Here is a 15,625-nt window from a genome sequence, read left to right as displayed (position 1 = left end):
GACTGACTTGATCCTCTCCAAGGGTTCTTGATTGCTCTAAAAATTAGCTTTTCATTAGTATTCTGCATTGCATTCTACATAATAGCTACACCTTCTCACATAACCTCATCTCCTAATGCCAAAATACTATCTCTCATGGTTACTAAGCAGAGGGGAAAATGCACTTTGCAGATGTCCAAAGACGCTCGTTTCTCGCTGGAATCTGTTGTTATGACTCCGAAGTCTCTTACGTTACAGTATTCCCTATTGCATGATTCTGACCCAGAGTAAATTTCCATTTAAGATGGAGGAAGAGCTTAAATGCCACAGAAGGATCTCAGATCTTCCCGCTCTTCGCTCTTGAGGGCCGGCTGAGAAGGTTGGGAGGCAGAAGGCAGCATGCGAAAAACTCGAGAAATAACAGAGAGCCGGAAGAAGGTAGGGAAGCAATAAAGCTTTTGAGCGGTGAACGCCTTTTTCGAGCGCGATACGCAGCCAAGTGCGTCCCGCCCCATTTAGGCTCTAATGAACTCCAGCTGCTGTCGGCGGTTGGGCGGAACTCTCCCTGGAGAGAAGACAAGAAGAAGGGGTAGAGCGTCTTTTCCATGCCAGCCGTGGGAAGAGGGCAAATGGTACGGATTTCCGCACGGAGCTCATCCGGATCCGGGGTCATGAGGGTATTTTTATTTATTTAAGGGAGGTTGGGGGAAAGGAGCAATTAACGGTACCCAATCTCATTAGCAACGAGCGAGCACTCCCCCCCTCCCCGGTATTTGTGTTCCTCGTCGTTTTACTTCATTCCGCCTCTTTCCTAATGTGGCGTCTTGTGAGGGGAACGAACCCTTAACTGTAAGTGGCAGGCGCCCGCCTTCGCTTCTCGCGCGTTTTCCTCCGCCCCTCCCCGCGTTGCGCCTGCGCACCGGCGACCTGAGCGCGCGGCTTCTTGCCGGCTGCTCTGCTCCTCCTATGCGCTCGCGCCAATTCCCCTCCGTGAACTGGCCGCGAGCCTTTTGGGTTAGAGGCCGCCAAGCCGCCCCCCCCCCCACACACACACAAAAAGAAGAAAAAGCAGCCCGTGACGGGAGACAGGGTATGCCCTTCCCTCGACCATCCCATCTGAATCCACTATCAAATGCTGTGAAAAACGTATATATTATAATAAGCTGTTGTCAACGGGCTCTAAGAGCGGTTCTTTTCTCTAGCCAGTTGGCAGTCCGGAGCTTCTGCCCCTCAGCTCACAGAAGCAGCCGAGGAGCGGTGTGTGGCGCCTTGCTTGCTAAACTTGAGCAGGTTGCACTCACGGAAAACCAGCGTTTTTCTATTCGGCCCTTGCAAGTTCTGCAAGGCAAGCTAGAGTTGCCATATGAGGGCTGCGAAAAACGGGGTTTCAATGTTTTCTCGAAGTGAGTTTAGAAGCACTCCAATATATTTTTGAACCAGGAGTGCAAGGGCAATTTGTGTGACCTTGTGTGCTGCTTCCTAAACCACACATAAATATTTGTATCCACTCTAGGCCATATTTTCAGTCAGAAAGTCTTCAGAAACATATTACATAAAGTTTTGGGCCCTTTAGTGCGTTTGATGCTGATGAAAAGCATGTGTTGGATGCTGCTGGTCCAATTGAAAAAGCATTCATGTGGGTGGGTGTAGGATTTCAAGGCCTCTTTTAAAACTTGATAGCCGTATATATAATAAGTTCTAATTTAATCTTTTCCTCCTAATATTTTGCTAGTGGCAAAGAGTAACACTTAATCAATGGCTGCATCAAGACAAGCAGCTATGTTCCGCCTACCACCTCTTCCAACAATTGGAGAAATTATTAAACTGTTTAAACTCAGAGCTGAAAAGCAGCTGTCCCAGAACTTTCTTCTGGATCTGAGACTTACAGGTAAGCAGTCTCTTGTCATCGTTCAGTTTTCAACCATATACTACTTTGTGGTTTTCTACATTTTTAAAAAGCTATGTTTAAATAGATTATATTTGTATGTTTATTTAAATTGAATGCACTACAGTATGTGTAAATTATTCAACCATAGATTTCTTTTGTTAGAAAAAGGACCCATTGAGTTTAATGGGACTTACTTCCAGGTAAGTGAGTGCCTAATTTAAGCGCAAATATGACATGATTCTTGAAAATATTCCATATAGGCAATTCCACCACAATTGTTCGCTCTAAACTCCAACTCTCCACAATTCTATCCAAGGTCAGTGCAAAGGTTCCTGGGAGTGCACCTGTTAAGTCTCGTTGGGTTGCTATTTTTGCAGTTTTTGCGCTCTTTTGGGGCCGTTTTTGTGCTCTTTTGTGCCACTTCCAGGTTTGTGGCGATATGTGTGGTCACGGTTGAGCATGCCTTGGACACACATAATGGGGAGTTGCCTGTACTCCAGGCCTTAATTATGTAATGTCTACAGTTTAGAATACTTCAGTATGGTACCATAGGTCAGGGGCTATCAATTTACCTCTATAGCATATACTGATGAAATAAATTAATGGATAAAGGTACGTTATGCAGAGCCAGGTTATCAATCAAGATATGGCTTTTTTGTTGCGCCGAAAGAGCAGCTGTGGTTATTGAACTTTAGATTTAATAGTTCAACATTGATAGTTAACCGACTTATATGAGCAGAACTTCTATAGTTAAGATGAGAACTAAAACCAAGATTCAATTATTATAAGTCTCAAAATTCCATAAGTTAAAAAAATGGCATCAGCTGGGATAATCAATTGAAACTTGGCATTCATCATCTGATACACAGACTTGATGAGGTCTGTGAGAGTGCCAAATGTTAAATTTTAAAAAGTGCTGAAAATCAACATTTTGGCTCCTTGTTTTTGTGTTAAGAAAAAATATATATTTCGTTCCAAATTGATGACAACTACTGATACACTTTATTCAGGTTTGTTCTGGAGCAGACCCTTTTGTTGGTTTTTTGAAGGTTTTCCTATGCCATTAAAGTACGGAAAACAAGTACTCTCTAAATAGAGTTATGCATGACTGAAAACAAGAGTAAAGCTAAAATTTGTCCAGGAATGCAATATTTGCAGAGGGAGTAACCTAGTGAGTGTTGTGTGCAATGTTACTTCCTTTAGTTATGAAATACCACAGTGTGGTGTAATGGATATATGAGGGCTCATCAACCTTTGAGATTCATGGATGTGTTTATAAACCTGAGAAATTGTCATGGGAGATGATGCAACCCACAGCCATGAAGGCAACCTATTACGCCCCACGTTGCACTGTAACTGTGCAATGGGGTAACGGTAACCACATTGAGCACCACACTATGCCCCACACCAACCCTCCCTTACAAGCATGCCACCCAAATTGAAACATACACAATGTGCTGAAACCACTAGTGAGAGTGATGGTTCTCTTTGAGTTCATGTGTGGCAGTGTAATTCCTGTGAACCAAATGTTCTGTGTTTAACCAATTTGCTAGACCATTCTCCCTGATAGCTTTGCACTGTAGCACAACTATGTGGCATAGGTTTGACTATTGGACTGGTTAAAATGTCATATGTTACATATGAATGCACTTCCAGTCACTATATCTGGGAGAGAACATAGGTACATTTGTGAAGATCTGGTGTGAGAGCGATCGAATGCAGTTTTGTTACTTTCTTGGCAGTCATTTTGTGAATAGACAGGCTCACCTACAGCAGCCATTTTGTGTTATTGTCTGAGGGCCCAGAAAGATTAGTTTTTGCCAAATTCTAGAGATTTGAACAGAGAAGTTGGAGAGGTGGGAACTTTTTTGTGTGAATATCCAGTAAATAGCCTAAATTTCATTAACAGTAACACAGTGGGTTTTTTATACCATATGAAAAAAGTAGATGTAAAGTGGCCCAGTTCTTTCTGGTCAGTAGGATCTGCTAATCAAAACAAATCTGGTGCCATTGTCATGCCAAGGTAGGGTTAGGAATGAAGTGACAACTGAAAGGTGATTCTTGAAACTAAATCTGTCAGACGAATCAGTAAACGAGAGAGCATGAAGGAAGAAAACGGCATAGTACAATCTGACAAAGTTTAAAGCAGAGGTAAGCCTTTTTGAACCTAGAAGGCCATATCTCTCCATTTGCAGACAGTTTTGCTGGTAATTGTTTTTCTTTCTTAAAAAAAGCTTGCAAACTAAAGTCATAGTTAATGAGAAAATGTTTGCAAACTAATAAAATTTATTACTTTTACAGTTCAAGCATATATATGTTTGCTCTGGTGGAATCTACACACATAAAACATGCTGTGAAAATGCTTTTTAAAAAAAGTTTTGAAAAATGCAGTGCTTTTTTTTCTAAAAAATGTTTAGGGGTACTCTCATTTTCCTACTCATATTGAAATACTGCCCCTCAATGAGTCCAAAGTTAAGATTCACAAAATGTTTAGGGGTATGCGTACCCCTGCATCCCCCCAGAAAAAAGCACTGGAAAAATGTATTGAATTTGCTAAAGCTCACCATCACCATCTAGTATCACATTTGTATTTGCACTTTACAACACACTTAAAATGTTTTATTTGCCGAGTCCTCAATATGTTCGCTTCAGTTCAGTGGAACGTATACCCAGGTAAACATGTATAGTCTAGGGAGTGTATGCCCTAGCCAATATTACTCTTTATGAAAGAGGAACTTTTAATACAGTTAAAAATAAGTTAGGTTTACAGTTTTGTAGTGTGGTAGATGTCTTAGTCCAATTTATATCCAATTTAATTAACTTGATGATGCAATCATTGATTTCCATTCTGAAAGGAATTCATTGAACTGCTTCTCTTAATGAGCTCTGTGCATTGAGGATGAACAAATTTGTGTGTGCTTTCTTGCAGATAAGATAGTGAGAAAAGCTGGCAGTCTGAAAGATGCACATGTGTGTGAGGTAGGCCCTGGGCCAGGAGGAATCACAAGATCTATTTTGAATGCTGGTGTTGCAGAAGTCCTGTTAATTGAGAAAGATCAACGTTTTATTCCAGGGCTTCAGGTATCCAAATATTTCGCAAGACTTTTGATAGTAATTTTCCAAGTTAAGTTGTTTTACAAGTTGGATATCCTATTTTAAAAGTTGGATATCCTATTAAGTCTGTGCAAAATAACATTTCAGTTGTTTTGCCAGTGTCCTGTTTATTCAGCAGGTAGTTAAAGTTTTTTAAGTGCATTCACTTTCCAGTAAATATGATCTGAGTCTCACCCTTAATCACAAATTTTGAGGTCTTTATCTAGCCCGTGTTCATGCTTTGATTTAAAGATACACACAGGAAGGTGATGGATGGAAGAGTGGCTGGGGAAACCCAGCCAGATGGCTGGGGTATAAATAATAAATTAATAATAATAATACCCCTATGTGAGGGGCAGGGTCGAGAGGATCTCCCAGGGTGGGAGGTTGGGGGAAGAGTAGGAAGGTTCCTGGTGAGAGCTGGGAGGGTTTACTCTTCTGTGTGTGGAATAAGGGTTAAGATATATTTGTGATAAAGGACCTTGTAGTGTCTATCTCTTCTTTCTATACTTTATCCCTCCCCCTTCTTTCTCTTATTTTTACTTTTTTTTTCTTTGAAAAATCACAGATGTTGTCTGATGCAGCTCCAGGAAAAGTTCGTATTGTTCATGGAGACATTTTAACGTATAATAAATTAGGCAAAGCTTTTCCAGAACAGCTTATGAAGAACTGGGAAGATGGTTAGTATGCTAGAACTACAGCGATTCAGAATAATTTTAAAAAAATATTTCTGTAATCAAAATTGCTAGCTGCTTATTGAATGAATGGAACACTAAGTAGTCTGTATATTTTTGGTTATCTGTGAGTGCTAGGAGACTGGTATACTTGTCTCAACATTATGCTTCCTCAAAGCAATTGTGGATATTGTTTCCGGTTGGTGAATACCTTGTGAAGCAGTCATTTTTCTACACTTGTTCTTCTGACAGTGTATAGATGCAATTTCAATGTATTTACCAGTTTCTGACACTTGGTTTCACTCTTGTTTAGAAGTTTGGTGCTTCCTTTCCAGCTGTTTAATTCTTGCTGAGAGGAAATGGAAGACTGATGATAAGAAGGCTTCTTCCCCCACTGGGATGGGTGGTTAATTTGGGCTTCTCTACCTATCATTCCCAGACTGCCTTTCTAAGCTTGTCTCAAATTCCTGGTCTTCAGGTCCTCTCCCACTGTGGTTCAGATAATTCACTTTCCACCTGCTATCAAATATTTTTAGTTGTTGGTGATTGCAGTTTTAGTGGCATATGCAGATATTTTAAAAACTAGGAATTGATTGAATATTTGTGTCTTTTAAAATTGGGAACCTACCAAAGGAAGGGACAGCGCATTCTCATTATGAAAAATAAATTGAACCTTCATACTACCCTGACTTTTGGCAGAAACCTCAGCAAATTAAAACAAATTACAGGGAAAAAATGGATTTTGGAGGTCTGTTGCACATTTTTTAACATTCACCTGAATAAAATGTGGACTTTTTAAAAACAACAACATACAAACAAAATGTATAGGACCCTCAGAATTCTTTCTGGGCTTAACCAAAGCAAGGTGTGACAGGCCCCTTCTTTTTAACTTTTTAGCTTTCTTTTGAATTTATTTTGGCTGGTTACATATACCTTGATAAGGCTTCATCAGTGTGATGTGTGAATCTTTCAGCAAACATATAGGGCTAAACTAGACATGACACTAAATGTCTCATCAGGCATGCTAAAATACTAAGGTGGTAATGAGTATTTTGGATTCTCTATAGTAAAAATAGGGTTGCTGGATGTATCTGCCTACCAATTTGCAGGCTTAATCCATTTTGGAGGGGGTTGTATATCTGCAAATGTCATCTACTTAAAGGTATATGAAAAAGAGGGAAAATATATTGCTATTTTTAGTAATTTGGGGGTGGTGAGAAACAGGTTCATTTTTAACAGATCTCATTAATGGTCCCAGATAATGGAAATGCACAGAGCAAAGGAAGGTTGCTTCCCATAGGTACAGAGATGAGTCAAATTTTGTGGCCAGTTCCCACCCATAGTAAAAATGTGTTTCATTCTTGCATAAATATCAATTAATCACATAGAGATATGTAAAAATGTTTTCTTTCACACTTTCTTATAGATCCACCAGACATACATATTATAGGAAATCTACCTTTTAGTGTTTCAACCCCTCTAATAATCAAGTGGCTTGAAAATATATCAAAGAGAGATGGACCTTTTAGATATGGTAGAACACAGATGACATTGACCTTTCAGAAGGAAGTTGGGGAGGTAAGTTTGCTTATTACTTCCTTATAAATTATTAAACCAGAAACAGATCTAATATGTAAATGAAGAAATGTCTCATTTGTATTTGGCTTCTGTGTTTTTGAAACATTTAATATGCTGTAAATCTTAGTGTGTTGCTCTTTCAGTCATTTCAAGATTTGTAGGAAATAACTTTTTTGTAACAAAAATTATATTGCATGTTATGCTAATATAAAAGTTAGACTAAATTCTTCCAAGTGCAACAGGTATTATTTTGAAGTTCCTTAATTCTGGCTTTTCAGTTTACTGAATTCATTTTTAGGATGAAAACACAGTAGTGGAACCATTATCACTTTCATCCACAACTATTCCAAGGGGAATCCATTTCTTCTTCTTCTTCTTCTTCTTCTTCTTCTTCTTCTTCTTCTTCTTCTTCTTCTTCTTCTTCTTCTTCTTCTTCTTCTTCTTCTTCTTCTTCTTCTTCCTCCTCCTCCTCCTCCTCCTCCTCCTCCTCCTCCTCCTCCTCCTCCTAAATAAAAATAAACAAAATAAATAAATAGCTTTGTACTACTACTAATAGCTTTGTACTACTACTACTAGCAGCTTCATAAGCAAGTCCTGACAAAAACTAGAGACATCTATCAAAGTAGCCGACTTAGACTATGCATAGTCCAACAGAGCGTTCCTACCCATGAGTCCCCCAGGCTGCTATTTGAGCACAGTGCACTCTCTCTCTCTCTCTCTCTCTCTCTCTCTCTGTGTGTGTGTGTGTGTGTTTTGGGGGTCTTACATTAACAATACATTTGTCCCAGCATAATTAAAACACTTGCAATAAACTTCCAAAGCAGGGGCAAAAAATGGGTGAAGCTGGTATATGGCAAGAGATCAGGGTTTCTTTTTGTTGGGGAGAGAGCAAGAGATGAGTGGTAACTTGGGACCAACACTGCCTATTTTGTATGTAAATCCATACATAATAGGTGTTGGCTTTGTAAGTCACCTGTGGCAGATATGGTTGACCTCTTGGGGGTGGAAGTGTGGAAGTGTGTATGACACCATTGCTATCAGGTGCTACCAGCACCTTGGAGCCACTGTTTCAGTCATACTTGGTATTGAAGCTGGCCTTTTATATACTGTATTGCATCTTACATAGTGCAGTTTATGAATGTTTAATATCAGTTCATGGGTGTACCCAGCATGGGGCAGGGGGGTGCAGCTGCCCCCCCAGAAGACCAAACTGCAGGCTCGACTAGGGAAGCAAATACCCTGCGCAGGCGCCTCGCTTGTTGACACGGGAGGAGAGAGGGGGAGGAAACGCTGCTGGTGCACACTGCTGGTGCCCGCCCTGCCTACATTTGCACCAATTCCCGCCCACTAAAGCCTTCGCGCCTCCCAATGGAAAGCCCTGCCGGGCAGCAACCTCCACTGCCTAAGAGTTCTGCTGGGCTGGCAAGCGAAGGAGACACGGCTCCCTGCATTGGTTGCAGCCGCTGCCGCGCTCTGCCTCCCGGTAGGCTGCACTGCGATCGTCGGCGCCGCGGGCTGGGTATCGCCCCTTCCCCCCTCCGCACCCCCTACCCCCCCTGAGTTAGGAGTTGCTACTGAAACTCCTGGGCCGGGAGAGGAAGTGCACGGACAGGAGCCAGTTCAGCCTCGGCGGGCAGAAGCCCGCAAAGGAGGAGTGGGGGCGGCGCCCGAAGGCAGTGGTCGTGGCTGCTGCGTGGGGGCGTTTGCGCCGGATTGCCGGCGGCAGGAGTAGCCCAGCGGCAGTGACCCTTCCTCGCCGCCCCCCACCCCCGGCAATAGGAAAGGAGCTGCCTTGGGGGGGCGGCACAGCTCTCCGCTCCCCCTGCGGGCATTGCCCTCTGCGGGCATTGGCTGCTGTTTCCTTCTTTGCAATGCGCCCCCCAGCCGCTCTCCCTTGCTGCCCCTGCCGAGAGAGGGGCGTTGAGGGCAGGGGAGCCGCCGCCGCCATAGGGTCGCATCTGGGGGGGGCTCGCTCGCCTGCGCTGCGCCACCCCACCTTTCCCATCTTTTGCTTCCTTGCGATGGGAAGGCGGCGGTGGCAGCTTCTTCTTCTTTGAGGGTCTCAGCTTGGCGGGGGGGGTCCCCAGTATCCTCCCAGGCCATGGGGGGATGGCACCCCAGGACTAGCAGACCTCTGAGCTCCTTCCCCATCCCAGATATATAGGGTGGGAACTGGCAAGGCTTCAGGGGGACCTGGAGGAGGGAAAGCGGGGCCCAAAGGGGTTTTTCAGGGGGATGGCTAGCCGTAAATGGATGGGAGCGGTGTTTTCAGAGCAGGGCCGTCTTAAGCATCCCTGGCACCGTGGTGTGACGGATCCCTCTGGTGCCCCCACCCCGCCCCATTTCCCGGCACGGCGGGCGCAGCTCACTGCGCGGCTGTCACCTGGAGGGCCGAAGCCCTGCGCAACCCAGCCTGGCCGTAGGGTCGGCCCTGGGCCCGCGATGCCCCTGCGCGCGGCGGAGGCGGCCCCAGGCCCGCACGCCTCCGGAAAGCAGCCTGAAGCTGATGAACAGCTGAGAGGTGTGCCTGGGGCGGCCTCCGCCGCTCCTCTCAGCGGGCACAGCAGCGCCCTTGGTGGCCTGGCGCCCCGCACCACCGGACCCGGGCCTAGAGACGGCCCTGCTTCAGAGCAGGGGAATTTCGTGTGAGAGAGTTTAGGGGGTTCATTTACTGGCTGCAGCTGCAGCCGCCGCCGCCGAGTTGTCGGGCCCGCTGGCCCTGTAGCCCCGCCCATATTCCTACTTTGTGGCCCCTCCCGTGCCTTGGCCCCGCCCCTGAACGACCATGGCTTGCCCCCCCCCCAGTTTTGATCCTGGGTACGCCCCTGTATCAGTTCCTTATGTTATTGCCATGATGTAAGGATAATCAACACCAACCTCTTAAGATGATGCAGTTTTTGAGACAAAACAAATCCCTTTTATCAGTTTTCAATCCACGTGGTTTCTGGCACAAATGCTGTGTTTGATTTGCTGAAATATTTGATAGTGTGACCTGCTTTCTAAGCTTAGTGATATAGCCAGTGGATGAGGCTTGTAATTCTGGAATAGGCTGGAAATGAAAGGGAACAGTATGTTGGCAGCTAGGAGGAAATAGAGAGTCTGTGCTTTATATAGCTGTAACCAGCTGTATATGTGATCAATTTTTCCCCTAATGTGTGACATGCAGATTATAGTGCTTCTGCACAAAATGTAGCTTAAATGAGATGGAAAATACCATGCACAGTGAGTTTCTCGTGCTTATCTGCTAGGAACAAAGCTACAGGAAATGTGGTATGATCATGGTAATAGCATGAGGTAGATTTGGTGTAAGTTTTCTGGTCTTTAAAAGCTTTTCTCCCCACACTTTCAAGTTTAGGTACATCTTTATTCAGTCCTTCCTTCAAAGAGCTCAGCCTTTTGTACATTATTCCCCCTTTCATTATTCTCACAATATCCCTGTGAAGTAGGTTTTCCTGAGAGAGATGAGGGATGCAATGTCTGATCTTCATGGCTAAGAGAAGATTTTGATTCTTGTTACTCTGCTTCTGACCCAACACTGTTCTTTTTTATAAATGCAACCATAGAAATAAGTCCCTAAAGACAACTTCAGCCAGTCCTTAAAGACTTATGAAAAAGCCTGATTCCTGAAATTACTGGGGAGAGCTTGCCTGTAGAAAGCATTACATAAAGTTGTTGGAAAGGGCTTGTTTCTGATAGACATACACCAAACTACAGTCTTCAGGTGTTAAATGGAATACATGAGGCGTATCTAGCTGGTCATCCAAATACCCAGATCAGAAGGCATTATTTCAAAAACCGGTATCTTGAACTGAGCTCAGATACGCCAGTGCCGATAACATTACACTGCAGTAATAAACTCCAAGTGTCCAGTCCCAGGAATAACAGGTTGAATGCAATTATGCAGATCCATTTGCAGAAGGGCTTTTGACTCAACAGATACCTCCACTAACAGAAGAGGTGATTTTTGCCAGTTGCCTCTTTTGTCTCCCAAAGATCTGATCTGGTGGGTTGGGAAACCCTTCAGTACATTGTGGATAATGGTGCTGGGAGCTTTAGGGTGAAGGGGGAATTGGTGAAAACTTATTTCATCTTTCATTATCTGATACCTTTGCTAGATGAGAAACTCCTTAGCGAACAAAGGGACCTTTTCTGTTTATATAAGAGACCCATAGTAGTGAAGTTATGTTCACTGCTTGCATCATAGATATGGGGATATCTGGGCCGTTGGTCAAAATTGGTCCAGTATGCCTAACTTTGATGCTAAGTGGAAGCCCTATTGGGATTAGTTCCAGTTGTGTTCTTGAGCTGTGCTGATCCCTCTTGAAAAAGGGGTTTCCTCTTGGCATTGATTAGCATGGACTGCAAGCTCCTTGTGGCGGGGATTGTCCATTCCAGCCCAGCTTGGGCCCTTTACTTTGTTACCCTGTTTCTCATATTTTAAGATATACCCATAAAATAAGCCATAGCAGGATTTTTAAGCATTCAAGGAATATAAGCCATACCCCGAAAATAAGACATAGTGATAGGCGCAGCAGCAATGCTGGCTGCGGCAGGAGGAGGAGGGAAAAAATAAGACATCCCTTGAAAATAAGCCATAGTGTGTTTTTTTGAGGAAAAAATAAATAGACGTGTCTTATAATATGAGAAACACGGTATGTGTTTTTAAGGATTACAGGTTTTAAAAATCAATATGCCTATCATAAACCACCCTGTGGCTTGTGTGAAAGGCAGTATATAAATTACATAAATAATTTATCATAAAACACATGCCCTTCTTAGACATTAATGGACATCTTCAGAAGCGTTTTGATCATTTTTCTGATTAAGAGAATGCTCTGAAAGTCTCTTCTGTTTTTAGCGAGTTAAATATCATCTGTTAAATTTCTAGAAGTTAATGCTTAATTAGCTGGAATTAATTTACTCACCAAAAAGTGTTTGCTTCTTTCACAGAGATTGACAGCTAGTACAGGAGCCAGGCAGCGAAGCAGACTTTCCATTATGTCTCAGTACTTGTGCACTGTTCACAACTGTTTCACAATTCCAGGTCGAGCTTTTGTTCCAAAGCCAGAGGTGAGTCTCTTCTTTCTTTAGTACTAAGAATTAGAAATTAAAGCTTCAAACTTGAAATGGCAAAGCCACCAGCAGATAAATGCAAGCTGAATGTGCTGACTGAATCTGAGAAAGATCCTGAAAAGGGAATTGCTCATTGACTGTATCCACCTGAGGCAAATATTGCCTAGAGTTGGCTGCCCCCTGCCCTTGAGAAGGACAGGAATTCATCAGGCAAATCGCAAGTGTGTCTGGTTTTTATCATAGCTTCTTATGAGTTTTATTGTACCAGGCTCATAGCCAAAAGCAAGAGATGGGTCAATAGATCAGCCATCACGTTACAGTAATATTGTTGCTGAAGAATATGTATCAGAATTGGATTGCTAGCATGATTTGTTTGTGATACTGAGTAATTGTATCACCAACTTCTTTTTGAGTAATTCTTCAAACTGACCATTTTGAACTGTAGCCTTGCAAATGGTACCTCTTTTCTAATGGTGTTGCAATTTTAATGCAGCCTGCCTTTGTAAAATGATTCCTGCCATGTGAGGAAAATCCCCCAAAGCAAAATGAATTGCATGGAATTCCTGAAACTATAGGCATTAGTGTTGATCAGTGACAGGACCACGAATTTAAAGATTTACAGCTAACTGGCACTTTGAGGATTGACCAACTGATGCCCAGAGAAAGAATGTAATCTGAAAAGCTGCTTTTGCCCATGTATTAGTAGCCAGTTACAGTCAACATGGGATCTAAGTAAAGGTTTAGGGAGCTGACAAATACCAGACTAGGAATGCAGACTTGAAGATTAAGCTTGGCACTAGCAGAGGATGAATGAACCTATAGCACTGCTATGAATATAAATTGATGTGGTCATTTTCAACTCAGTTGCTACAAGCCCAGTTGTCAGCAGTGGAGTCAATCAAACTTGGTTGAAGCTGATTTGGAGATGACTTAAAATGATAAGCAGAATTTTTTCCAATAGTGCAGAGTCAATTGAGTATTAATTGAGAGATTAATCTGGGATATTAATCAATGCACCTACTTAATTCTTGGATCTTGGAACAACCAAGCCAGAAAACCTCATGTTTTAATTGGGATTCAGTCTCAGTTTATTGGCCCTCATCTGATAAATTGTATGTATGCTGTTCTCAACTCCTTAGAAGGAGACTAGGATACAAATGTGTCAAACACGTTTCATAAATTCACTCTGCAAGGTTGGTATGGAGATTTTCAATCAATCATTCGTGCTTTTAGTAATGAGATGACCGATTGTAGTTATTACTAAATACTACTAAAGAGATACAGAAGCAAGGCAGATTTCCTAGTGATAGTGGTCATGAAGTAGCCCAAGGTTGATCTACATCAGGGGTCAGCAAACTTTTTCAGCAGTAGGTGCGGTCCACTGTCTCTCAGACCTTGTGGGGGGCCGGACTATATTGGGGGGGAGGGGAAATGAACGAATTCCTACGCCCCACAAATAACCCAGAGATGCTTTTTAAATAAAAGGACACATTCTGTTCATGTACAAACACCAGACAGGCCCCACAAATAACCCATAGATGCATCTATATATATAAAAATGTAAAAATCGTGAAATTCCGTTTGACACTTTTCTCCGTAACCGCTTGACCGATCGTTCTGAAATTTTGACACAACGATCCAGGCCACTCCTAGAGCGTTGTTGGGGGCAAAAATCCCTCAAATCGCACACCTGCCCAGGTGCAGACCTGCTTTTCCACCAAGTCAAACAGCGCCCTCAAGTGGCGTAGTACCCTCCTCCACCCCCTCCCTTCCTGTGAAATCTAAGCCACACCCACAAACCAAATTTCTGTGGCACAAAACCCACCAAAAAACCAACATTGGCAAGTGGAGGTCGGGGCCTGCCTGGGGGGGGGGGTGGCACAGGCCACACCACAGCCTTTGATTTATGTAGGCCCCTGCATGCCAAGGGGTTTTTACTTTACCATTTAGCAACACTACCACACCGGTCATGGGGGGGGGGGGGACAAACTGAATAGATCATGGATCGGGACACATGGTGCCATTCACAGGAAATAGCCACAACAACACAACACACCCACAAACCCCGCCTCTGCCACGAGATCCTGTAAAACAGGAGGCCTTGGCTCCATTTTACATACTAGGCCTCAGGTCTACAGCCCATTAAATACTATCCCAAATGGAGCCCTGGGTGGGAGGTGGGGGGAGGAGGAGCTCAAATAGGTCATGGGCTGACGTAGCTTATTTTCAGGGGATGTCTTATTTTTCATTACGCGTCCAGCCTTGCCTCTTCCTTGGGGCCCTCCAGAACTGCGCCTATCACTATGTCTTATTTTCGGGGTATGACTTATATTGCACAAATGTCTTATTTTAGGAGAAACAACTGATTGTTTAAAAAACCCATGCACTTTCTCTCCCCAGTTTAAGTCCTCAGATATTTGCAGTGGCCACCCCCCCCCATTTACAATCCCCTACCTTCCTCTTGCCACTTTTAAGTAGTTCTCTGGGTCCCAGGGCACATCATCACCCCCCATCCTTAATCTAAATATATAGAAATGTTCACGATGCATGCGCAGGGGCCGATGCATGGAGATACAGGGGGGAGGGGACAACAGAGGGCTCAGACAAAAGTAAATACTGGGAAATGGAACCCAGAAACTGACAACTCCTTCTCCAATGATGGGGGCCAATGTAGGAAGATACCGGGGGTAGGGGCCAACACTCCCCAGGAACAACAGAGGGTTCAGACAAAAGTAAATACTGGGAAATGGAACCCAGAAACTGACAACTCCTTCTCCAATGATGGGGGCCAATGTAGGAAGATACCGGGGGTAGGGGCCAACACTCCCCAGGAACAACAGAGGGTTCAGACAAAAGTGCATGCTGGGAAATAGAACCCAGAACCTGACAGTTCCTTTTCGAAGGGTGGGGGTCAAGGTATGGAAATACAGGGGGGAGGGGCCAACACTCCCCAGGGACAACAGAGGGAAGGGTATCCTACCGAAACACAGGGATGAGCCGGGGTGGAGGGAGGAGGGGCAGGATACATCATGGATCGTGACAGGGTGGGGGGGTCACAGGAAAGTACCACAGCAACGTGTGGCCGGGTCAGCTAGTTTTAAATAAAAGGACACATTCTACTCATGTAATGCTGATTCCTGGACCGTCCGCGGGCCGGATTGAGAAGGCGATGGACTGCATCTGGCCCCCGGGCCTTAGTTTGGTGACCCCTGATCTACATTGTTAGGTTGAAACAATCAGAAGTCATTCAAGTACGTACTGTCAGAAGCTTACTGCATGAAAATTATTCCCTTTCTAAATGTAGTAACAGCAAGCCTGCTTGTGCACATTTAGATTTAAG

General features: G+C 43.8%; 1 protein-coding gene across 6 annotated transcripts in view; it reads left to right on the top strand.

Moving 5' to 3' along the window:
- The first annotated feature begins 258 nt into the window (after positions 1 to 258).
- Positions 259 to 15,625, top strand: part of TFB1M (transcription factor B1, mitochondrial) — a 32,843-nt gene continuing 17,476 nt past the window's right edge. The window contains exons 1-6 of one of the 6 annotated variants that reach the window (XM_035108681.2): positions 259 to 417; positions 1,712 to 1,867; positions 4,797 to 4,948; positions 5,529 to 5,640; positions 7,061 to 7,212; positions 12,163 to 12,282. In XM_035108681.2, the coding sequence (XP_034964572.1) occupies positions 1,735 to 1,867; positions 4,797 to 4,948; positions 5,529 to 5,640; positions 7,061 to 7,212; positions 12,163 to 12,282 (669 nt within the window). In that variant the 5' untranslated portion in view covers positions 259 to 417; positions 1,712 to 1,734. Of the gene's footprint in view, positions 1,126 to 1,711; positions 1,868 to 4,796; positions 4,949 to 5,528; positions 5,641 to 7,060; positions 7,213 to 12,162; positions 12,283 to 15,625 lie in introns of all 6 variants that reach the window. The other 5 variants (XM_088666288.1, XM_035108682.3, XM_035108678.3 and 2 more) reach the window with 5 other exon arrangements.

This window comes from Zootoca vivipara, chromosome 3 (genome assembly GCF_965207765.1).
Source record: "Zootoca vivipara chromosome 3, rZooViv2.hap1.1, whole genome shotgun sequence".
Classification (NCBI taxonomy): domain Eukaryota; kingdom Metazoa; phylum Chordata; class Lepidosauria; order Squamata; family Lacertidae; genus Zootoca; species Zootoca vivipara.
This window is presented reverse-complemented; position numbering and strand designations above follow the sequence as displayed.